At 39.1% G+C, this 24,253-nt stretch overlaps 1 protein-coding gene across 5 annotated transcripts in view; it reads left to right on the top strand.

The window, feature by feature from the left end:
• The window catches only part of FRMD4B (FERM domain containing 4B), a 358,627-nt gene extending 336,529 nt beyond the window's left edge, over positions 1–22,098 (top strand). For all 5 annotated transcript variants that reach the window (XM_061396423.1, XM_061396420.1, XM_061396424.1 and 2 more), the window contains 9 exons: positions 654–787; positions 883–1,002; positions 2,456–2,684; positions 5,488–5,544; positions 7,048–7,195; positions 10,359–10,478; positions 11,463–12,274; positions 16,455–16,587; positions 20,566–22,098. In XM_061396423.1, coding sequence (XP_061252407.1) covers positions 654–787; positions 883–1,002; positions 2,456–2,684; positions 5,488–5,544; positions 7,048–7,195; positions 10,359–10,478; positions 11,463–12,274; positions 16,455–16,587; positions 20,566–20,686 — 1,874 coding nt within the window. In that variant the 3' untranslated portion in view covers positions 20,687–22,098. The remainder of the gene's footprint in view (positions 1–653; positions 788–882; positions 1,003–2,455; positions 2,685–5,487; positions 5,545–7,047; positions 7,196–10,358; positions 10,479–11,462; positions 12,275–16,454; positions 16,588–20,565) is intronic.
• Positions 22,099–24,253: the final 2,155 nt, after the last annotated feature.

The following is a 24,253-nucleotide window of genomic DNA, read 5'->3' on the forward strand; positions in this document are numbered from 1 at the left end:
TGGGGTAGCTTGCAAGAACATTTTCTCCCCATCAGGTCCAGAAGCTTTTTCTTTCTCCAGTGTGTAGTTTTTGATACAGACAGTCATCTAATTTTCCATTTAATATAAAATCAACCATGATTACAACCCTTGAATTCCATCTTACCCCCAAAGTGATTTTTGCTCCCAAACCCTTACTCTGCAGACATTTATATGAGAGTATCACTAAGTATACATAAGTCACTAAAAATATTCTCATCTAAATCCCATTGTCTGCTTGTGAATCTGAAACACAGAATATCCCCTTGCCTTGCTTACTTTCCAAAAGAACATTCCAAACAACTATCTCCAGGAACATCTTACCTTCTCTCTTGCTCAGAAAAATGAATTTTTTCATTGAGTGTATCTAAAACATTAAACATTTTATCATTGCTTCCCAAATGACTGAACCGAAATGCAAAAGGCGTGTATTATTACCAGGTTCTGTTGGATGCCCAGAAGCATGAGAAAATGTTCTCCAGTTTCCTTTTATTATGTTCAGAAACAAGGAGAAAAGAAAGAAACTATTATTAAATAGCAGGTTTGGCTTAAAAATCCTTTGTCCTCTGAAAAGGAAGGAAACATGCCTGTATAAACCTTCCCTGCCCTCCCTCCCCACCCCCCATCACCTCCAGGTTCTCAAGACTCAGAAGTCAGTGAGGAGCAAAAGAGAGAGAAGATCCTTGAACTCAAGAAGAAGGAAAAACTGTTGCAAGAAAAGCTCCTGAAGAAAGTTGAAGAGCTTAAGAAGATCTGTTTGCGGGAGGCTGTGAGTGTCTTCTGCTTTGGGGAACATTTCAAATTGTGTTTGACAGTTCCAGCCAGGGTCAGTAATCTCCCTCTTGGTTCTGTCCTGTTTTATAGGAGCTCACAGGCAAAATGCCCAAGGAGTATCCTCTGAATGTAGGTGAGAAACCTCCTCAGGTCAGAAGGCGTATAGGTACCGCGTTCAAATTAGATGACAACTTGCTGCCAAGTGAAGAGGTATGGGCACCCGTTCTGAGCACTTCTGTCAACAGTGAGGCAGAAAAGCTGTCAGTTGAATGTAGCTGACTTGTTTTGAGTTTTGAGTTACTGCTGTAACTCAATGTACTGCTGTACATTTTTATCTCACCAGCTAAAGGTGATCATGGAGACCAAGTTGAATTCTTTCCTTCATGCACAGTTTAGTTAATGTTGAGTTCTCATGACTTTACTCCTCCAAACAGAGAGAGTATTAGATGAACTCTATTTCTAAATTGAGAAACATTATTTTAAGAATTAATAATTCAGCACTAGAGTCTCCCACTTAAAACCAAGTAGCCTTTGGCAAATCATTGACCTCTCTGAAGTCTCAATTCTCTGGTTTTCTCATCAATAAAATGGGGGTAATGATTGTTCTTCCCTCTGAGAGATGCAAGGAGTATTCAGTGAGATAACACACGTATAACACTTTAGGTATAATAAAGTTAAAAGATTTGTTAGCCAATATAGATGATACTTTCCTATTTGTATGTCATCAGACACTATGACCCTATTCATGTTTCTTGTAGAAATTTGGCCATCTTGGCTTTAGAAAATAGTAGTGGTTTCCATTCATAATAAAGTTAGCATTGCTGTTTTTTGGTTTTTTTTTTTTTTGATGGTTTTTTTTTTTTTTTTTTTTTTAATTTTATTTTGTTTTTAAACTTTATATAATTGTATTAGTTTTGCCAAATATCAAAATGAATCCATCACAGGTATACATGTGCTCCCCATCCTGAACCCTCCTCCCTCCTCCCTCCCCATACCATCCCTCTGGGTCGTCCCAGTGCACTAGCCCCAAGCATCCAGTATCGTGCATTGAACCTGGACTGGCATCTCGTTTCATACATGATATTTTACATGTTTCAATATTTTAGCATTGCTGTTTATTAAGTGTTCAGTGTATACCCAGCTCTGAGCTAAGCAATGCACATACATTGTTTCCTTTCATCTTCACTATAGTTTCATAAAGTGGATGTTACATCCATTTTACAAGTAAAAAAAACTGAAGCATTAAAAATTAAGTAATATATCCAGGGCCATGCAACCAGGAGTTACCCAGAAAGAATGGATATTTTATCCATTTATCTGTTTTTATCCAGTTTATCTGTTTCTGAAGCTGTGCATATGACTATAACATTCTCTGGCTATGAATCTTGGGTGAAGGATCCCTTCTTGAAAAATATGATCTTCATCTAACCAGTTGAATGAATGGAAGGTCAATTCCCTTCTTTGAAAAGGAAAGAGAATTGGACTGTTAAAGTAAATGGAGGGAGGTCTTATCTTCTAGGAAGGTGTTTGAGAATACCTAAGGAGTAAAACTTAGGAAGATTTCATTCACAAAGAGCATCTGATGTGAGAATGCATGAGAAAGAGAAATTTTATTATCAAGGACATATGAGAGTGACCGTGTATCTCCTGCATGTGAATGCAGGATCCTGCTTTGCAAGAACTGGAGAGCAATTTCCTAATACAGCAAAAGCTGGTTGAGGCTGCGAAGAAGCTTGCCAATGAGCCCGACCTTTGCAAAACCGTGAAGAAAAAACGAAAGCAAGATTACACGGATGCAGTGAAAAAGCTTCAGGAGATTGAAAATGCTATAAATGAGTATCGCATTAGATGTGGAAAGAAACCCAGCCAGAAAGCAACAGTTATCTTACCAGGTTAGTAACTAGTGAGGTTTTTTTGAGTCACCTAAGTCAGTCCTCTTGATGGAATGTACCGTTTCCAAACCAGTTCATTTGATGAGAGAGAAAAGAATGGATTGATCCTTAAGTTTCTTACGATAAAAATGATTCGGAATTTCATTCTTACAAGTATGTTAACTTGGTCTTCTGTGACCTTCTCATTATTGTAAAACTATACTATTGTATTGCTTTAATTTTCAGGATGAAAGAGCTTTACACAGCAATATTAGTTCCCAATAAGAGAGATTCACCTCTAACTGGCCTGATGTCATTGCAAGAAATATATTTGTAAACACAGAGTATTAAGACAGCTGGGCCCTACATAATAGTTTCTCAGAGATTTTTAATGCGGCAGACCATATATATTTTCTAAGGACCTATCCAATATATGTGGATAGAAAAGAACTCTTACAATTACAGTTATTTATAGAGGCTATTTCGGAGAAGGCAATGGCACCTCAATCCAGTATTCTTGCCTGGAAAATCCCATTGACGGAGGGGCCTGGAAGGCTGCAGTCCATGGGGTCGCTGAGGGTCGGACACGACTGAGTGACTTCACTTTCACTTTTCACTTTCATGCATTGGAAAAGGAAATGGCAACCCACTCCAGTGTTCTTGCCTGGAGAATCCCAGGGACGGGGGAGCCTGGTGGGCTGCCGTCTATGGGTCGCACAGAGTCAGACACGACTGAAGCGACTTAGCAGCAGCATAGAGGCTATTTATGGACATATGTTCCTGTTGTATTATGAAATGCAGAAGGCAGAATACAAAATTGTAGCCAAAACATAGTCCTGACATTGTATAAATATGTACACATAGAGACTGGTTGGGCAGGAGTTCAAAAATACTAATAGTTGTAGAATTTCATGTCAATTTTCTTCTTAATTCTCTTTAGTATTTTCAAAATTCTCAACATCATGTATCTAAAACTAATATTCAGAAAAAAATTAAACTGAAAAGTCTCATTTAGGTGGATTTCAAGTCCAACAGGCCTTCCATGTTTATTAGAATAAATTTTAGAATTGATCATTGGTTGAAATATGATTACTTCTTTTGATTCCAAGACTTTCCACCCTCCCCCCCATTTAAGCATCTGTGAAATTGGGATAATTCTTATACTAGATGAGGCATTACAGTTATGATCAGTACTTTTTCTTTTTTTTACTGGAATATCAACCAATTATACATCTTAGATTTGACAAAATATGGTAATGAGGTTTAAAGTATACTGAGCTTCAGGGCATATGATTTGAAAAGCAGAGATACAGCTTTTTAGTAAGTGAATGCATGGACATCAACACACACGTGTTTGTCAACTACAGCTGGGGAATTTAGGATGGTTTTGACTCAATGCAAAATCCAGTTGGCCTCATTGGTGGCCATTCTGGACCCATAGGAGATGGGTAGTGAGCAGGTCACTTAACTTTGACAGCCATTTGTCGTGGCCCATTCATCTCCAACTGTGTAAGATTCCAATGTTATCCTTTACAGTAACTGACATTCAGGCAGCACCAATGCCAATGGTTGAGTATATATCGGTGGATTATTTTTAAAGCCTGCCTGACAGCTGACTATACTGGCATCTCGCCTTCAAGCTCTACCCTGTGTCCCATTAAGAGACAGTCCTCTTGGCTCTGATAGAGATTAATTTTAGATTGGATGGGGAGATTCACTTCATAATGGCTTCGAAGCTTACACTGAGGTGTCACATTTGCCTGTAACCTTGCCCATCCTTGACAACTGAATATGGAAAGATTTGCCAAAGCACATCAACACATCAAAGATGTCACTTTTTAAAAAAAATTTTATTGGAGTATAGTTGTTTTATAATGTTGTGTCAGTTTTTGCTGTACAGCAAAGTGAGATGTCGCTTTTTGCTAAACCCGTTTTGTAACATTTGACAAGCACCAGTAATAATCACATATTTATGGACATTTCCAACCACCAGACTTCTTTCACTAGAATACTGTATGTAGGTAACCAAAGTAATAAGTATAGTTAATATTTATTGAGCATTTGTCTTGTACTGGGAGCAAGGCCAAGGGCTTTACATCTATTATGTCATCGAATGCCCACCAAAGCGCTAAACACGAGGTACTATTTTCATCCCTATTTTAGAATTGAGCCAAATGATGCTTGGAGAGATTAAGTAATTTGTCCAGGGTCTCCCAGCCAATAAGTGACAACACCAGGCTTTGAATCCAGGTCTGTTTATTTCAGTGGTTCTCAACCAGCAGCAATTTTGCATCCCTGGGAAATGTCTGCAGGCGTGTTTGATTGTCAAAACTGAGGGTGGGGAGGGTACTGATATCCAGTAGTAGAGGCTAGAGAGCCTACAGTGCAAAGGACAGCACCCCCCAACAAAGAATCATCCAGTCTAGGATGTCAGTAGTGCCACCCACTGTTAGGAAACCCTAGTCTGATTGAGAAGCTTCCGTACCACAAATGTCCTCACTCTATCAAGAAAAAGCCCTTCTCTTCAGGAGAGAGCTCAAAAAATAAGTTAACCTAACAGTGCAGTAGATTCTCAAAGTAAGGTTCTCAAGTCTGTTCCATTGTAAGAAATAATCCAGTGTAATATTTGTATAGTAGGGAAGATGTTTATGTCTTAAGTGGTCAATGAGTCCATTCTCACAACAGTTAATTACTCCTAATGCACTGTAACTAGTTGCATTTACCTAAGTAAAACTAAGATGCACTCCATTGAGAATTGTTTTATTGAACTATTAGGGGTGTCCAAAGGCACCATTGTACTAAAGATAGTTTATTTTGTTCACAGAAGACATCATCCCATCAGAAAGCAGCTCCTTGTCTGATACTACCACCTATGATGATCGTAAGTAGCTCTCCCTTTTCAATTTAAAATGTTACATATTCTGAAATACTAAGAAAGGTTTTGAGTAGGAAAGCCTATTTATTACTCTTTTGGGAAAAGTAGAATCAACTAGCTTACATTTATGAAGAATGGTTGGGAAAGGGCTTAAGATTAGCTTTTACACAGGTTGTGCTGTGCTGCGCTTAGTCACTCAGTTGTGTCTGACTCTTTACAACCCCATGGACCGTAGCCCACCAGGCTCCTCTGTCCGTGGGTATTCTCCATGCAAGACACTGGAGTGGATTGCCATGCCCTCTTCCAGGGGATTTTCCCAACCCAGGGATCGAACCCAGGCCTCCCTTTACACAGGTTAGCTCAGCGTAAAATATAGTACCGTACAAATCACATGACTTCAATGAATCAAAGTACCATAACATGAGTAAATAGGTATCTTGATAAGGCTTTGTAAGGTTCTGCAGAATTTATTTTTTTAGCTTTTGAAGTAGCTATAGATTCACAGGCAGTTGCAAAGTAATAAAGAGTCATTCACCCAGCTTTGTCCAGTGGTGACATCTTATATATTTGGTGTCTGATAACAAAACCAGGAAATGAGTGTTGTGCAGGCTACACTACCAGGAAATAATGGAAACTTTGATTTTTCACTGTCTACTTATTCTGGATAAGTGGGAGTTTATTTTCCTTAGAAGCACATATTTTAGAAATTGTGTTACATGTTACTGTGTCGGTTTCCTAGAAATAGACCTTATCTATTGTAATGACCCATGTTCAACACATTTCATGATGGAATGGATTTCATATCAAGTGGTAGAATATTTCCTTATAATCCCTTCCTTGTGCTTAAGCAGGGGAGCTGGCTATCTGTTTGATGTGATTTAAAGAATTCAGGAAGCCAATAAACCCTACTGCTTTATCTTCTTCCAAATGGAATGGTTTGTGAAAGTCTTCCATTTCAGAACTCTTCCTTTTAGCTGAGGTTTGGTCATGCTTGCCACTCCTCTTTGAAAATACAAATATCAGTGAGAGACATTAACAAGCCCCTAATGACTCATCATAAATCAGTTTCATCCCTGTCAGTGATAGGATGAGTCTTTGGTCAGCCAGGGAGGCCTAAGAATGTTAAAAGTAAAGCTCGGCAAAACTGATCCAGTCCAACTTTATAGGCCAACTTCCTCTTGGCCCTTTATACACTGAGATTTTTCTGTGGTATAACTCTTGTTAAGCATCACCCATTACACCTGAGAGATTTATGTGCTCAAAGTGGCTCCTATTGAGTTGACAGAAGTTGGGTCTGTCCCCACAAGAACATTCAGTAATTTCTATTTTCTATTGTGTAAAATATAAAAATACGTTTCCTGGAACTTATGCACTTTAAAAATCACATTCTTTGGAAGAACATTTTACTCACCAGACAGATCTTCCACTTTATTGGGGGGAGGGAGGTGTTGGCAAGACATTTGTTTACTTTTTTATTTATCTAGTTATTCATTCATTCACTTATTGCAGCCAATGATACCTTCACTCTTGCTGGGCAGCGATCAAGTTCAGTACCTCATTCTCCAAGAATTCTTCCTCCCAAGTCTCTCGGTATTGAGAGAATCCATTTCAGAAAGTCATCCATCAATGAACAGTTTGTGGATACCAGACAGTCCAGGTAAGAAGACAGATCATCAAAGAGGTGACTGCCTCACCACTGTAAGATCTTTGCTCCAAAAGAGTCAACCTATTTTTGTGTTATCCTGTTTATTCTTTCAGAAAGGGTTATCTTATAAAATCAAGCGTAGAATCTAACCCAGTTATTTGTTGTTGGCAGCAAGTGGAAGTGTCTTTAAAGAGGTCTTTTAAAAAATATTTGGCTGTTTCCTTAAAGTCTGTTTGGTTTGTATTAAATAATAGAGGCATTAACTATAAATCTGAATTTGGATATAGTGTCAAAGTTCTGTTTCATCACCCAAGGTCTCAGGAACATTTAATACAGCTCTACTAGGCAATAGAACTGACTTCTAATCTTTCAAAGGAAAATGGGACTCGAGTACATTTTTAATCTGTAACTTCTTCTCAGGTGTCTCAAGTAAATATTTTTGGGACAATAACTTTTTAAAAGATGAAAGACCAGTGATTCCCAGAATTTGGCTGCATGGATCACTACTAGGTTTTTTGTTTGTTTTTTTTAAATTGGGTCCAAGATAGGATTACCAGCTTTTTACTTTGCCTAATTATTATGTTCACACAGGTAGCACTGTGATTTCATGAAAATATGACACATATCCAAAATACAGTCATTGTTGTAGTAATAATAAGATGAACATTTGTTGAGCACTTAGTATGTGCCAGACACTGTTCCAAGTGTTTAACATATAATAACAAATTTAGTCGTAAGAAAATGCTCATTGTATTACTACCATCCTTAGCATTTACAGATAAATACACTGAGGATAAGAAAGCATGAATCACTTGTTGGGTACATCAATTAGTAACTGTCAGAATTGGGATTTAAACCGACATAGCCTGACTGCAAAGCCTATGATGTGATTTTAGCCAACATGCTTTATTGCATCTCAGGAAAGATGGAAATTAGTCTCAAAATAAAAGAGGATTATTTAGATGAAATGATTTTTCATTTATGAAAAGAGAACCAACGTTTTGTTATGTTTCTGATGTGTCAAAGACCAGTGAAAATCTTTATTTCATATTAGCCCCAATTTGTAGATTAGCATCTAAGAACTGTTGCCTTAAACAATAGAGATCCAGGTGTCTAGAGCTGTGGTGTCCAGTTCAATTAAAAGCAAATAAAATTTAAAATTCAGCTCTTCAGTCCTACCAGTTGCATTTCAAGTCCTGATAGGCACATGTGGCTGATGTCTGTGATGCTGAGCAGCACAGATAGAGCTCGTGTCCATCACCGAAGAAAGTCCTGTCAGATAGCACTGGGCAGGTATGTTTATTATATCAGGGAAAACAAAGCTGTTTCAGCAAAAGGAATCATAACTGGGAAAATCATTATCTTAAGAACTTATTATGCCTCCATTCCCTATAGCTTCACCCTATAGATGTGTTTGCTCTTTCATCCAGCAATTTCACTTCTAGGAATTTTTCCTCTTGAATTAACTACAGGATCCTTATCTCACAGCATTGTTTATTCTAATGACAAATAAAAACAGCCCAAATGCTCAACTAGTGGATTAAGTAAATTACAGTCAGTATTTATGGTGGAATGCTGTACACTCTAAAATAACAATGTGACTGAATATTAAGCAACATAAAATGTTAGATCAAGTTGTGTTTTTTCCTTAAGTGGGTTTTGAAAGAGAATTTATAGTAAGATCTAATTTTTTGTTTTTAAAGGTATAAACACAGTAATTTTTTTTTAACTTTTTTGCCATGCTTTTGTAGTAAGTGAAGTGTAATTGAAGTTGTTTTTAATTAAAATAATTTCAAATTCTGTTCTCACTGTGCTGGGAAGTGGACAAAGCAATTTAAGAATGCTGTGAATGACTGTCTACTGGCCAAATTCAGCCTGTGACCTATTTTTGTATCTCCCATGAGCTAAGCATGGTTTTTAGAATTTTGAATAATTGGAAGGAAAATAAAAAACTAATATTTTTTGTGACAATCTTGTAACATAAAAATTATATGAAAGTTGAATTTCAGTATCCACAGTCAAATCTGATTGGTACACAACCACCTCCAGTCACATACATATTGTCTACACTGCTGTTTTACTTCAGGGGCAGAGCTGAATCATTGGGATAGCCTGCAAAGCCAAAAATACTTCCTATGAGACTTTTTACAGAAAAAGGACTTGCTACCCCTGCTCTCCTTGCTTTCAATCTATTTTATTGAGTACACTCTTTTTCAAAAGTCTTTTCGTTTTTTTCCTTCATATTTATGACTCAGAGTCAGATCACTTGTGCTTCCCCTAAGACTCATCTAAGATGCACCTGGATACTAAAGCACAAAGACAGTTTTCCCAATTATCTCTTTATGTTCCCATTCCTTCCGCTTCCTGTTTCTTTCTTTTTTTGTTTTTTAACTGGAGTATAGTTGATTTACACTGTTGTGTTTGTTTCAGGCATATAGCACAGTGATTCAGTTATACATATTATAATTATATATACAATTATTAGCAGTTATTCATATATATATATTTTAGATTCTTTCCCCTTATAGGTTCTTACAAAATATTGAGTATAGTTCCTTGTGCTATATAGTAGGTCCTTGTTGGGTATCTATTTTATTTTATGTTGGAGTATAGTTGATTAACAATGTTGTATTAGTTTCAATATATAAGTATACAATAAGTATACAATAAAGTGATTTAGTTATACATATACATATATCTGGGGTTTCCCTGGTGGCTCAGATGGTAAAGAATCTGCCTGCAGTGCAGGAGACGCCAGAGACATGGATCCAATCCCTGGATCGGGAAGATCCCTTGAATAAGGAAATGGCAACCCACTCCAGTATTCTTGCCTGGGAAATCCCATGGACAGAGAAGCCTGGCGAGCTACAGTTCATGGGGTTGCAGAGAGTGAGACATGAGTGGTGACTTAACACTTTTTCACTTTTCACACATGTATCTATTCTTTTTCAGATTCTTTTCCCATGTAGGTTATTGCAGAATATTGAGTAGAGTTTCCTGTGCTATACAGTAGGTCCTTGTTGATTATCTGTTTTATATATAGTGATGTATATCTGTTATTACCAAAATCCTAATTTATCTCTCCCCTTCCAGTAAGTTTCTAAGCAGCTTATTACAAATTTGCCAGAAATGTTGGGAGGCTCATCATTTTCTGATTTCTTTCTTCCCATCACAGAGAAATGCTGTCCACACACAGCAGTCCTTACAAAACTCTGGAGAGGCGGCCCCAGGGAGGACGGAGCATGCCCACCACCCCGGTTCTCACCCGGAATGCCTACAGTAGCAGCCATTTGGAGTAAGAGAGCTTCATTCTAGCGGCTTTGTCTCCACTGACTTTTGCTCTAAGATTTTGTTTCACTTTGCTGTGTTTTTAATCACTTTCTGCAAGAGGACTTTATGGCTCTACATTTTCTATGCACTTAGCAGTTCAAATATATCAGCCAAGAAAATGTTCTTGAAAATATATCTTGCTTGGGTAGATATTGGATGTTTTGTGCCTTAATTCTTCCAACCAGACATTACTCTCTGTTATTCAGTGGTGTGGACGAAGATAACGACAACAGTGACACTTTGAAGTGTTTACTTGAAGGCTGTGCTGTTTTATATGTCCTATATTATTTAGTCCCCACAAGAAGTCTGATTGGAGATATTAGGTACTGTTTTTGTCCTCGTTTTATATTAAAGAGAGGGAGATTAGTTAAATATCTTGTCCATGTTCATACAGCTGGGAAGTGATGGAGCCATGAGTTAACCCAGAGATCTCCAGTAGCCTGGCCAGGCTTTGGCCCCCCCAACCCCCATCATCCACTCGATGGACCTGGTTTTGAGTGAACTCCGGTAGTTGGTGATGGACAGGGAGGCCTGGCGTGCTGCTGTTCACAGGGTCGTAGAGTTGGACACGACTGAGCGACTCAACTGAACTGAACCCCATGAATGCTGCCATCACCCTAGTCTATGTACCCTGCTATCCTGTTGGGAAAAAGGACCCTCCAAAGACATGTGGGTTTTTCTTAGGCCTTGATGCAGGTTGTCCATCATCGGTTTAGCCTCTCTATTTTCAAAGAGGAATATGGACTGCCCAATTGACGGAACCTGTTTCTTTTCTCATTTTGACCATGTGAACCCAGTGAATTCTGTTGTCGGTCAGCTTTGGAAACCTAAAAAAGTCCTATTGCAGTTCAAGAGCTATCAACTCATTCGACATGATGTCCTTTTCCCTTATGTCAGTCCTCCTTTCCTGCTTTGTCCTCAGCAAGCTTGCCTCTCTTTCTTCTTTCAGACCTGAGCCTTCATCTCAGCACTGCCGCCAGCGGAGTGGAAGCCTCGAGTCTCAGTCTCACCTGCTCTCGGAGATGGACCACGAAAAGCCATTTTTCTCCCTCTCCAAATCCCAAAGAAGCAGCAGCACTGAAGTCCTGGATGACGGATCTTCCTACACCAGCCAGTCGAGCACGGAGTATTACTGCACCACGCCCGTGGCCGGCCCCTATTACACCACCCAGACGCTGGACACTCGCTCCCGGGGTCGCAGAAGGTCCAAGAAACAGAACGCCTCGACTTCCAATTCGGGAAGCATGCCCAACCTAGCACACAAGGATAGTCTGAGGAATGGCGTCTACCCCAAGAGTCAGGAGCAGCCTTCTTCCAGCTGCTACATTGCCGGGTACACGCCCTACACGGAGTGTGACCTCTATTACGCCGGCGGCTACGTCTACGAGAACGACACGGAGGGACAGTACAGTGTGAATCCTTCCTACCGGTCGTCCGCCCACTACGGATACGACCGCCCAAGGGACTGCAGCAGGTCCTTTCACGAGGACGAGGTCGACCGGGTGCCCCATAATCCGTACGCCACACTCCGGCTGCCGCGGAAGGCTGCCGCCAAGTCAGAGCACATCACCAAAAACATCCACAAAGCCTTAGTGGCAGAGCACCTGCGAGGCTGGTACCAGCGGGCCTCTGGGCAGAAGGAGCAGGCCCACAGCGCACAGACTAGCTTTGACTCAGACAGGGGCTCGCAGAGAAGCCTGGGCTTTGCCGGGCTGCAGGTCCCCTGTTCTCCGAGCAGCCGTGCGTCTTCCTACTCCTCAGGTAAGAATGGTACCCAGATTGCATCTTCCTCATGTGCCCCTGTTCCGGCCCCACCCCCACCCCAAACCACCCTCCTCAAGGGTGCATGAGAGCAGGACCCAAGGTCAGACAAGCGGTAGCCATTGGGTGGAGAGGCAGATTCAAGTCTAACAAACCTTTCCTGGGTTGGGGGCTTTCGTGTATTTTTATCTTTTCTGGGTCTTCCACTGACAGGCACATCTCTCTAAAGTGTTCTGGGCATTGGGATTATCAAATACATGCTGCTATATATAAAATAGGTAACTAACAAGGGCCTACTGGATAGCAGAGGGAACACTGCTCCATATTTAATTAATAACCTATAAGGGAAAATATTCTGAGAAAGAAATAATAACACTAATAAATATATATGAAAAGTGAAAGTGTTAGTCGCTCAGTCATGTCTGACTTTGCCACCCCATGGACTAGCTTCCCAGGCTACTCTGTCTATGGAATGCTCCAGGCAAGAATCCTGGAGTGGGTTGCCATTCCCTTCTCCAGGGGATCTGCCCAACCCAGGGACTGAAGCCGGGTCTCCTGCATTTTTTACTGTCTGAGCCACCAGGGAAGCCTGATGTGTGTGTGTGTGTATGTGTGCACTAAATTTCTGGGCTGTACCCCTGAAACTAACACAACATTGTAAATTAACTTTCCTTCAATAAATATATTTATGGCATAGAGATTTGGTATATTAAAAGAATAGCATAAACCCTTTAGGTAAGCAGAAAACCATCAGGATTATACATCCTTTCTTGATCACCCTGAGGAACTGGATCACCTAAAAAGCAGTTCATTCTGAATTCTCTGGTCCATGCATGAGACTTCTAAACCTCACTGGAGCTGGCATTTACTAAGCACTGTTCCTGGCACTGTTCTAAGTATTGTGCAGGTCTTGACTCAATTCAGTAATCATATATACTCCACTTTATGGCTGATCTAAGGGACTTTCAAAGATCATTTTGATTAAAGGCATTCTCTCCATGTGTTGACTTTGGTCCCTACCTCCACTGTTACTGCTGGAGACTTACCTGCAAACCTCCAGCTGTGCTAGGTACTTTAAGGAAAGAAATGGGGGCCTAAAAGGAGAGGCTGTTGAGCATTTCACTTCTTCAGCAAACGAGCAGGCATGTCCAAGATGCTGAGGAGCCGGTTTAGAGCCATTTCCTGGCCTGGATGAGTTCACGGTTTAGTTAGCAACCAGAGGAATGTATGAGTGTTAAGCAATGTTAAAGCTCTAAGAAACAGGAACTGTGTGAAAAAAACTGAGCTCGTGCGTCTTGCCCCCCTCTCAAGCATGACACCTTAGTGAGACATAGCTCAGGGATTCTTGAATCACTGTGTGGTCATCAGTGAAAACTGTTTCTTTAAAAGTTTCCTAATGTTGACAAGAGGCATTTCCATGGAGATTTCTGTTTGGGTTCTAGTGTTCTGCTATTTGTGCGAGACTTTGGACTTTCCTGCTTATTACCACATCTAACATGAAAAGCCTCCTGTACTTACTTCTTATTTGTGGCTCTGATGTAGAGAAGGCCTTTCTTGCCCTTCAGGTTCAGGGTGTGACATGAGAAACTTGCAGAAACTAAAGAATGAGGGCTGAGACGCATGTGGATGGTCATCAGGGCACAGGGCTGGGGTAAATCTACCCCATCATCTCTTCAACCATCGAGGCCAGGGAGAAGCAGGTGTAACTCAGAAATTTCAACATTCCTGGCCTTTGGCTCAGGACTGGGGCAAAGGTGAGAATGGAGATAATACTTCCTGGTGTGAGCCTTGCTGATATGCAGCTCAATTTTGGCCCCATGGACCAAAAGGCATCACGTTTTTAAGGAATTAGGGGGATGGAGTCAGTGCTCTCAGAATTGCCTTTTGAAATTTTCCTCATTCCTGTCTACATTTTATAGCTGCGGAAGTATGTTTCAACAAGCACGCATCATTCTCATGGAAAGAGAAGTTTCTGATGAATTGGCCGAATCAGTCAGGGGTTTTGTAATCCCTTCTAGCCACCTAAAGGCTCTCCGAGTTGACTCAGTTTTATTAGTCAGGACAGCCACCATTTATTGGCGACTTAACGCTGTGCCACCCGGCCTGCTCAGCACTTTATGTGTACTCTGCCACTAAGTGTATGCAACAATTCTGTGTGATGAGTGCTGTTGCTATGCTTATTATTATTACCCTAATCTTACAGATGAGGCACTTCTGGCTTAGAGTGCTTAAATGACCCTGCCCATAGGAATTCTATTACTGCTCTGATATCCCAACCACCACGCCTCACCGCCTGACTTAGAGTTATGAAACCTTCCTGGAAGTGGGACTTTTACATCCTGAGTCAAATCCTTGTGGCATCCAGGACTACGGATGAGTTTTGAAGTGTGTTAGTCTCACACTTACCACGTGTGCTTTGTGGTTATAAAAGAGAGGAGGAGGTTGGCCACCAGGAACAGGAATCAGAGGAGAGCTGGAAGGCTCCAGGAGCAGGGTGGGGCTTTTGAGTCTTGGGTGACATGCATGGCATTGTGCACAGAGGCATGGAGCAGGGCTCATTTTAGAGTTGTTGTTCAGTCGCCAAGTTGTGTCCAGCTCTTTGCAAACCCATGGACTGCATGCTTCCCTGTGCCTCACGATATTCTGGAGTTTGCCCAAGTTCATGTCCATTGAATTGGTGATACCATCTAACCTTCTCATAGTCTATCGCCCTCTTCTCCTTCTGCCTTAAATCTTACCTAGCATCAGGGTCTTTTCCAATGAGTCTGCTGTTTGCATCAGGTGGCCAAGGTATTGAGACAGGACAGCAAATGCCCAGCAATGGGGCATTCACTGGGTTTTGCTCCCGTATTATGCCCTTGCTTTATTTTTTTATCTTGTTTTTTACCATTTTTAAAGAAAAAATTTTTAATTGAAGTGTAGTCGATTTACAGTGTTGTGTTAGTTTTAGGCATTTAGCAATGTTATTTAGTTATATATGCATATGTGTATTTATGCTTAGGAGGCCTGGCGTGCTGCGATTCATGGGGTAGCAAAGAGTCCGACATGACTGAGCGACTGATCTGATCTGATCTCTGATATGTGTATATATATTCAGATGCTTTGCCTGTATAGGTTATTATCTAATATTGAATAGTTCCCTGTGCTATATATATATAATAAATCTTTGTTGTTTTTCTGTTTTACACACAGTAGTATATATATGTTATTCCCAGATTCCTATTTTATCCCTCACGCCCACCATTCACCCTTGGTAACCATAAGTTTGTCTTCCCTGTCTGTGAGTCTGTTTATTTTATAAGTAAGTTCATTTGTATTATTTTTTTAGATTCCACATATAAGTGATATCATATGATATTTGTCTTTATAATTTCACTTAGTATGATAATCTCTGGTTGCATCCATGTTGCTGTAAATAGCATTATTTCATTCCTTTTTATTTAGATCCTTGTCTTGTTCTAGATTAGTCCCTCAGAAGAACTAAATCTCTTCTTCCTGAAATCTTTCCTATACTATTTACCTTCCCCATACCTCAATCCCAAACATTTTTTAAAAGGCAAAAACGTGCCTTGATCCTACTGGTGGTCGATACCACCTTTGGGTGAAGAACCCGCAAGTTTCAAGAAGTCAACGTATAGAATTGACTTGTATTGAATTGACAATGTACAGAATTGACAAGGTAAGACTTGTCGTCTTACCTTTACAATTGAAGCCTATCAGGCTATCCAGCCACCATAGCCTTACTGGGAGACTGGGAAAATTCTTTTAGTATATGAAAACTGTTTTTTCTGGCTTGTCTTTTGGTTTTTTTTTTATAGTGTATCTTTCAATTAACTTTACTCACATTTATAATAATAATAGCTACCATTTATTGCTAGGCACAGTGCTAAATATTTGCACTAACTAGCTTTTTTAATCCTGATACTGTCCTGTACAGAATATATTTATATTGTCCCCACTTTACAGATGAAGAAACTGAGGCTTAAAGAGGACAAACTGTTTGCCCAAGGTCATGTGGCCAGTAAGTGACCAAATTGGAATAGCAACTCTCTTGATTCCAAACACTGGTTTTTAAGATTGACTTTGCACGCAGTTGATTATAACATGCATATGAATGACCCAAACAGTTCTCACTTTGAATAGTCCCACTAATTTTGTCTCTTTTCATTTTTATTTCTAGTGTCTTCCACAAATGCTTCTGGGAACTGGAGGACCCAGATAACCTTAGGGCTATCCGAATACGAGATCCCGGCACATTCTTCCTACACCAGCTGCTATAGCAACATCTATAATCCTTTACCCTCTCCAGGCAGGTAAGAGAGCAATGCTCAAAAATTTTATTACCCTTTTCCTGATCTAAAGAATTCAGGAATCCAGTTTTATTTTATGAACGCTAAGTAATCTAGCTCAAGGGTTGGCAGACTGTAGTCTAAAATCAGCTGCCACCTATGTTTATAAGTAAAGTTTTATTGGAAAACTAGACATGCTCATTCATTCACTTGGTGCCTATGGCTGTTTCTGTACTTAGAAGGGCAGAAGGGAGTAGTTGCAGCAGAGATCTTATGGCCAACAAAGCTAAAAATACCTAGCCCTTTAAGAAGAAGTTTGTTAATATTTAATCCCGCTCATTCAAGTTTGACCCTCTTAGAATTCTATACTTTAAGTTCTGTGTCTGAAGGGTTCTTTTTAATTGCTGTACTTGAAACTGTATTATTGATATACCCGTTAAGACTCTCTTGGAACCTGGCAGGGAAAAATCTCTCTATGCCAGAAAACGCTGTTCATTCCTCCTAGACAGTTGGTGGGCTTGATTTCGAACATTTGCTGCCTTTTTGTGTCTGCCCCTGTGTTCATTAAGCAGCAGCAGACGCAGCCAGCTGTCCCGAGTGTCTCCTTTGTAAACATTTAGAGGGAATAGACAAGGGGAGTTTGTTAAAATGTGATTTTTTAAAAAGGTTGCAAACTCTGGATTATGTTTTTCAGTTCTTTGCATACATGGGAGGAGTTAAAATGGAAGCTTTTGTTTTTCTCAATCACTTTCTCACAGAATAGAATCTGTACCCCTGGTGCTAAGAAGTAAAGCACTTTCTGGTTTTGTTTCAAGAAAAGTTTAATTTTGCTTTCTTTAAGTCAGATTACTTCAGGCATAGGAGGCTTCCATAGACTGTAACTTTTAAAGGTGAATACTGGTGAGTTTGAGGTTACTTTCTTATTAAAGCACTCAGTGTTATAAGCAAATTGGAGATATTTAACCCCAAAAGACTTGTTTTTCTTCTCCATATTTAGCTAAAGTTTTTCTTGGCTTAAAATATCAGGCCAATTGTCTCAACTCAACAAAGGGTGTGCTCAAAATAGAATTTTAATGAAAATATACTTCAGAGGACATCAGATAGCTTGGAGTTCTGTAAATAATGCTTGTAAATGCATGAGGAGCAGGAAGACTTTGGCCCAAAATTTGAGCTGAATTTTTTCAATTCAGTTCTAATCACTTTGTATAATACATTTGCAAGTAATTTTCCTCTTGGCATACTTTCACTTTTTGTTAACTGAATTAGAAACTATATAAAACAAACCATTCAGGGCATAAGACGGTTCTAATATCCTAAACACCACTTTTATTGGACTCAAGAAGTATTAAACATTTTAAGAGAGTATCTGTTTTTACAAAGTTCATCCACCTACTTCAGCCAGCCCAAGAGGGCCTGATAACAGCGTCTGGTGTCAGAAGGGGCATGATATACAGGAAATTAGAAACTATTTAAAGATCCCTAGTGTGTGTGTGCATGTGCACAGAATATGAGCTCATTGTAGAAACTAGGAAAATAATAAAGGAATAAATAAGTAGGACATAATCTACCCATAATTCCACCATCTAGAGATATTAGCTAGTAACATTTCTGGCACATGTCCCCCATTTTTCTGTACTCATTTTTAACATGGTCATAATGATATCATATATACAATTTTATATCCTTCATTATACATGAAATTCTACACCCCAATTTTTTACTTAATATCTCAACATGTATATTCCTTTAAAAAAAAATCTCTTTAAGCATTGTTTTATGTGACCAATGTGGTATTCCACTCAGTAAATACTTTATGTATTTATTTAACAATTCCCCATAGTTTGATTTTAAATGACTTCTAAATTTCCTTTCTTTTTTTTTAATTGTAAGTAATGCCTTTGAGAATCTTTGAGCTGAATATTTGTCTCAATTCCAGATTATTTCCTTAGGATATATTCCAGAAAGTTGGTTTAATGGATCAAATTGAAAAACATATTTTTTAAACCCCTGCTTTCTAGAAAGATTTGCCAACTTACCCTCCTATCACAGAGAGTTATGGAAATGCTTATTTCTACCCATTTGTCGGTTTAGGATTTTATTTTTATTATGAAACAGTCTGATCAATATAACTCGACCTATTAATAAGCCACGTATGATAACAATCCTCCATAAAGCTTTAGAAATTTGCTCTAAAATCACATGCTTTTTATGACAATATAATTTTTAAATAACAGAAAAGTTGGGTTTCAAGATAAAGATAAAAGCTTTAGATCTGCCCTTAAAGATTTGAAATATTGAGTCATAGATGAGTTTGTTTTTTAAAATGAAGCATGTATTATGTATTTCCTGAGTGTCCAGAGCTTAATAATGTGAAAGAAAGCTGCAAATTGATACCAATAATTTTTTTCCTTATATGATGTAGTACAACTGTCAGCAGCATAAACTTTCCAAAGTTAGAAATGTTGAAGTCTCTTATGCTACTAGTATGTGTCAAATTCTTGGCTCTGCTACTCCAAACTGTTTTAAAATGATTTTTTTTCTTTCACTTCCTGTTTTCCATTTCCTATCCCCTTCCTTATCAAACTCTATTACTAGGCAAAACCAAGGGCTTCTGTCCCGGAGAATGGTTGTGTCTCCAGAAATGAGATCAGTTATAAATTCTCTTTTAAGTGTAGCCAGCTGTAGTAAGTACAGTGCCTCCAGTCCGTGTGTTGCTTCTTGCATAGCAGGAGCTTTGCCTGTTCTGACTGATGTGTGAAGTTACAGATATCTGCCTTTGTTTTTGTATTACCAAAAAAAAGAAAAGAAAAACCCACTAAATACCTGGCTTTGCATAGTGTTTCTTTCCAAAGCGCTTTTCCAAAGGACTTTCTATTCACCTGTACTAAAGGACACTGAGATTTAAAATAAAAAGAAAACTACTAACTATCTAACCTATTCTAACCTCCTGTTACAGGAATGAGGTTTTGCTTATTGGAACGGTGTGTATAACAGGATGCCCTCATTTGGATGTATTTAATACCTTCCAAATGGGCCCGTGATCTTATGTGATGCTGTTTTAATTTACACCTGACCCATACACCCTAGGGATGTAAAATGTCCCAAGGTACCCTTGCCTCCCTTTAAATATACTCCTTTGTTTCCAAGAAAAACATCTAGTATATGTCTCTTAATTTGAAGAATGCTTAAAGGGTGACTGTCAAAAACACTTCAAAAATCGAAAATACTACTCTCACACAAACAGAAAATGAGCGTATGTGAAAGATTTATTTAACTCCTTCATGAGAGAACTAACAGAATGGTAAAGCTATTCCCAGAGAATTCAAAAGACTGAATTCCACACACCAAAAGAGAGAGTACCGAGATAAGATTCCTGCAGTTGACACAAAAGCAGTTAATATCCTACTGGGCAATAAAACTATGACCATAATCTTTTTACTAGACAGGGGGTTAATGTGTATTTCTTCTGTACAGAACCCCCCCAAGTTAACATGTAACTTAATCTTGGTACTCATCCATGGTAAATGAAAGTTAGACAAGTCTGTCTCTTGGGAGTTTCCTGGCGGTCCAGTGGTTAAGAATCCACTCTGCAATGCAGTGGATGTGGGTTAAGATCCCACATACCATGAAGCAGCTAAACCCACCTACCACAAATACGGAAGCCCGCATGCTCCAGAGCCTGTATGCCACAACTGGAGAGTCCATGCCCACAGTGAAGGATCCTGCATGACGCACCTAAGACCTGATGCTGCCAGACGAATAAATAAATATATATTTTTTTAAAAGTCTGTCTCTCAAGAGAAATATATACTCCTTGCATGGGCCTGTTAGACCATGTTCTGGTATGACATTGAAAAAAGCGCACAGTCATCCCTTGCTTTATTTTGGAGTTTTGAACCGTTTTCTTAACTGTTTTCTACTAATTTCTTTGAGTGTAGTAACCTTTGTACTCTGGGAACAAAAATAACCCCAAGGTGTAACTTTTCTGGTTTCCTTTCATAGACCGTACACAGAGACCGGTCAACTGGACGGTACAGATGGAAGCCGGCTGGAAGACAGCCTGGGGAGTAGTGAGCAGAGGCTCTTCTGGCACGAGGACTCCAAGCCTGGAACATTAGTCTGAACTGTGGGTGGGCCCCTTGACCAAGCACTGCGTTCTCACACTCGTGTGCCTTGCAAAATGTGTTCGTCTTCCTGGGAGGCCGTAGGCTTTAGAAACCTGAAGGCATCTGAGGTGGAAAGGAGGACTCCATTGGCCCCAGAAGGGAATCACACACTAAGCCGCACAAAGCCCTTGAATGACATCCCACCTGTCCAAGTCCAGATGCTCACCTAACAGAGCAAGGGCAAGGCCACGTGTGAACCTTGCCGAGGACTTGGCCTTTACCAAGAGCAAGCACTTTTAAGGCAACAAAAGTGGTTGAAGGCAGACCTCAAAACTGTGAAAAGTGCATGCAGGGTCTCCCAAAGGAAAGGAGGACAGGGGAAACTTCAGAGCACAATTCAGGATGCTGAGAGAAGGGAAGCTGCAAGCTGTTTAGTCACTGCTCACCATCGGAAAGTTTGAATTTGTGAGCTGACGAAGAATTACATACTGTGTCTACCCAGACATGAACAATTCAGACAGTATTGGAAAATTACTTGAAGAGAAGCTGGATTTTCATGAAGTTCTGAATGAGTATAAATGTTTTTAGGCTGTTATCAAGAATGATGGTTTTCATAAGCACCACAAAATGGGTTCTGGAAAGACTTACGGCTGTATTGTCCTGTAATATAACTATGGTAGCAGATTGGGAAAAATGAAGCAGCCCACTGAGTAACTGACAAACTCTGCCTGGAAATTTTCTAAGGTACAATATCATTGAGTTCCTTTTTTCCTTTCTATGCCAACGGCATGAGCTATATTCTTCAGGCTGGTAACTCTCCAACATGGCTGTCATTGCAATGGCAGACTTGCTATGGAAAGTTTTTATAACCAAGAGTTTGGAAAAGTATTTTAAGGTGATACCGAAAGAACCTAACACAATATAAAGGAAAACAGCAACAACAAAAAGAAAGACACAAAACCCACATCGTTTTCTATGAATTATGTGCCTTAAAATTGTGAACATTTGAAAAATAAGCATATTGTCTGGATTCCCCAGGTAGTTCTAAGTCACCAAGTGACAAAAGCAAGATTACTCATTAAAAACAAAAACGAAACCCTCCAAGCTGCAGTAGATTTAATTATGAGGCTAAAACTACCTCATACTTTCCTTGGAAGAACTAATTTGCTATGGTTTATTGTAGGATGTTTTGGAGTTTTCGTTTTTTGTTGGTTTTTTTTTTAAGCAAATATTTCCATATTCTAGATGGATCTTTTTCGTCAACTTTACTCTGCTTCAGAATTCCACAGAAGGTGCTCCTTCCCCCTCTTTTATACAAGTTTCTTGTTCATATTGTGAATAGAGAAGTTTCTGAACAACTTTTTGGGGACATTTTCTATCTATATTCCAAAGCATGTAATATATACATAAAGGTGATTTGTTAAACTGGTCCTTAGTCATTTGTATCATTAAAAATGAAGTTTTGGGGGGGATATTTGGAAAACAAAAAGACATGCAAACAAATAACTTATTCCTTTTTCCATATTTGTATAGCCTTCTAGAAACAGAAATACCCTTTTGCGTATTCTTTTACTGTTCTGACTTTTTTAGACCTATTATTTTTTTTACATAGGTCAATAAATTGAAGGTGTGCTACTGAAAATGTTTATGTATCTTTCCATTTATGTTCAGGGCTCACACAAAGCAATTGAAATTGCTCTACTTCAAGTAATCAGGCTGGTGAAGATTGCAGATTTTTAGTGATATTATTACTATATTTTATGGGTTCCAAGATGGCCATTTTTTCATACTTACATCGTCAAAAATCAGGGTGCATCTTTTGACTACTAACATGTTATAGTTGAATTAGCAATTTTTTTTTCTTTCTTAGTGAGATATAAAATAGTACTGTGTCTTAGAATGGGTGAAATACAGTAGTTTATTGCCTCATGGAGGATAACCGTTGCAAATTTTTAGGCTTCCTAATCTTATGAATGTTGTTTATTTGTAACAAGTCATTCTTTCTAGTTTTGCAGACTGGCAAACAGGTCTTTTACATTCAGGAATATATTTCTGTTATCTTTTAATCCTATGCAATGGGGCAAGGGGCGTGGGAAGTGAAATATAGGGAGATTAGTATTTCTGTACAAGTACTTTACATTGAAATAAGGTATCATTTATTTTCCTGTTAAAGAAATGATACGCTCAGAATTGCAGGTATACCTTGAAAAAAATAAAAACTTGACTCTCAATTACGAAAAGAAGATACAGAAATTGAAGACACAGTGGGTCTGCTCTATGATTTTCCTCTCATCTTTTTTTGAAAAGCACTTCCTAAACATTATTGATACATTTAGTAATAACCAAAAAGTGACAGAGGTAAATTTTTCAACATATCAAATTGATATGTTTTTATTGCAAAATATCATACCCTCATCTTAAAAATCCTAAATTCAAACATGAAGCAAACATATAACATAAAAGCACCATCATGCCCTATAACAGCATTACCAGATACAATTGTTAATTTATTGTATATCAGTTCAGATTTTTTTCTATGCCTATAGTAGTTTCTTTAAAAACAGCATCATATAACAAGTACACTTTTACAGCTTACTTTTTTCATCAAAACATGTTGGGCCTCACTTTTTGTCAGTATATATTGATCTACCTCATAAAGATGTATGTTTTACAAGGTGGATTGAAAAAAATTGCCTCACTTTCCTGGATGTTTTTTTCTCTATTTGAGGAAAGTATCCAAGGTCTGTCTTTGTATTCATAAAAGCTTAATGTTAAGCAATAAAGATTCCAGAATTGTTTTGAACTATTAAAGCCTGTTCTTAGGAACAAAGGTTCAAATGTCAGTCCTTAAGAACTTTCAGAATTGAAATGATGCCTTTCTTCGGTACAGTACAAAAGTTTTGATGTGAAAATGCAATGTCTTCCTGAAGCCTTAGAGTGCAATGAGGGAGAAACAAAAGTGATCGGCTGGAGTAGCTTAAAATGATCATTAGTCCTATGGCGGCCAAGAGTGGTGAGAAGAAAGGGGACGTGAATAATACCTTATTTTGTGGGACATGAGACCTTTCTAGCAGTGATGCTGAAGCCTGATTTTAGGGATTGGTAAGAAAAGATCCAGTTAAGCAAAAAGGAAAAGAAGCTCTCCTAGGCCTTGGAGAGTGGCATTATGGCGTTTGCCATGGCCCCAAAAGCTAGGAGAAACTTAACCAGTTTTAGAAAGTGAAAGAATAGGAAGGCAGATTTTTTTCAGGATTAAAGAAATATAGGTAATAAAGCTGTCCTTTTTGAGCTCTTGCCATTGTTGCAACGATGGACTGTTATAACACATTACTTCGTTTAATCCTTTCTTCAATTGTGTGACAGAAGTTGTCTTATCCCAGAAAAAGGATTTAAAGGAGTTCCCTGGTGGTCTAGCGGTTATGTCGCAGAAAGGGGGACCCCCTTCCAGGGCCCGAGAGTGGGCTCTTGTCTGACAGTCGGAAACGAATTGTTCCAGGAGACACACGTGCTGAGAAAGCAAGAGACTTAATGGGGGTGGGGTGCGGGCGCCCGGGGAAGAGAGCAGCATGGTAAGCGGACCCCCG

This window comes from Bos javanicus, chromosome 22 (assembly GCF_032452875.1).
Source record: "Bos javanicus breed banteng chromosome 22, ARS-OSU_banteng_1.0, whole genome shotgun sequence".
Lineage (NCBI taxonomy): Eukaryota > Metazoa > Chordata > Mammalia > Artiodactyla > Bovidae > Bos > Bos javanicus.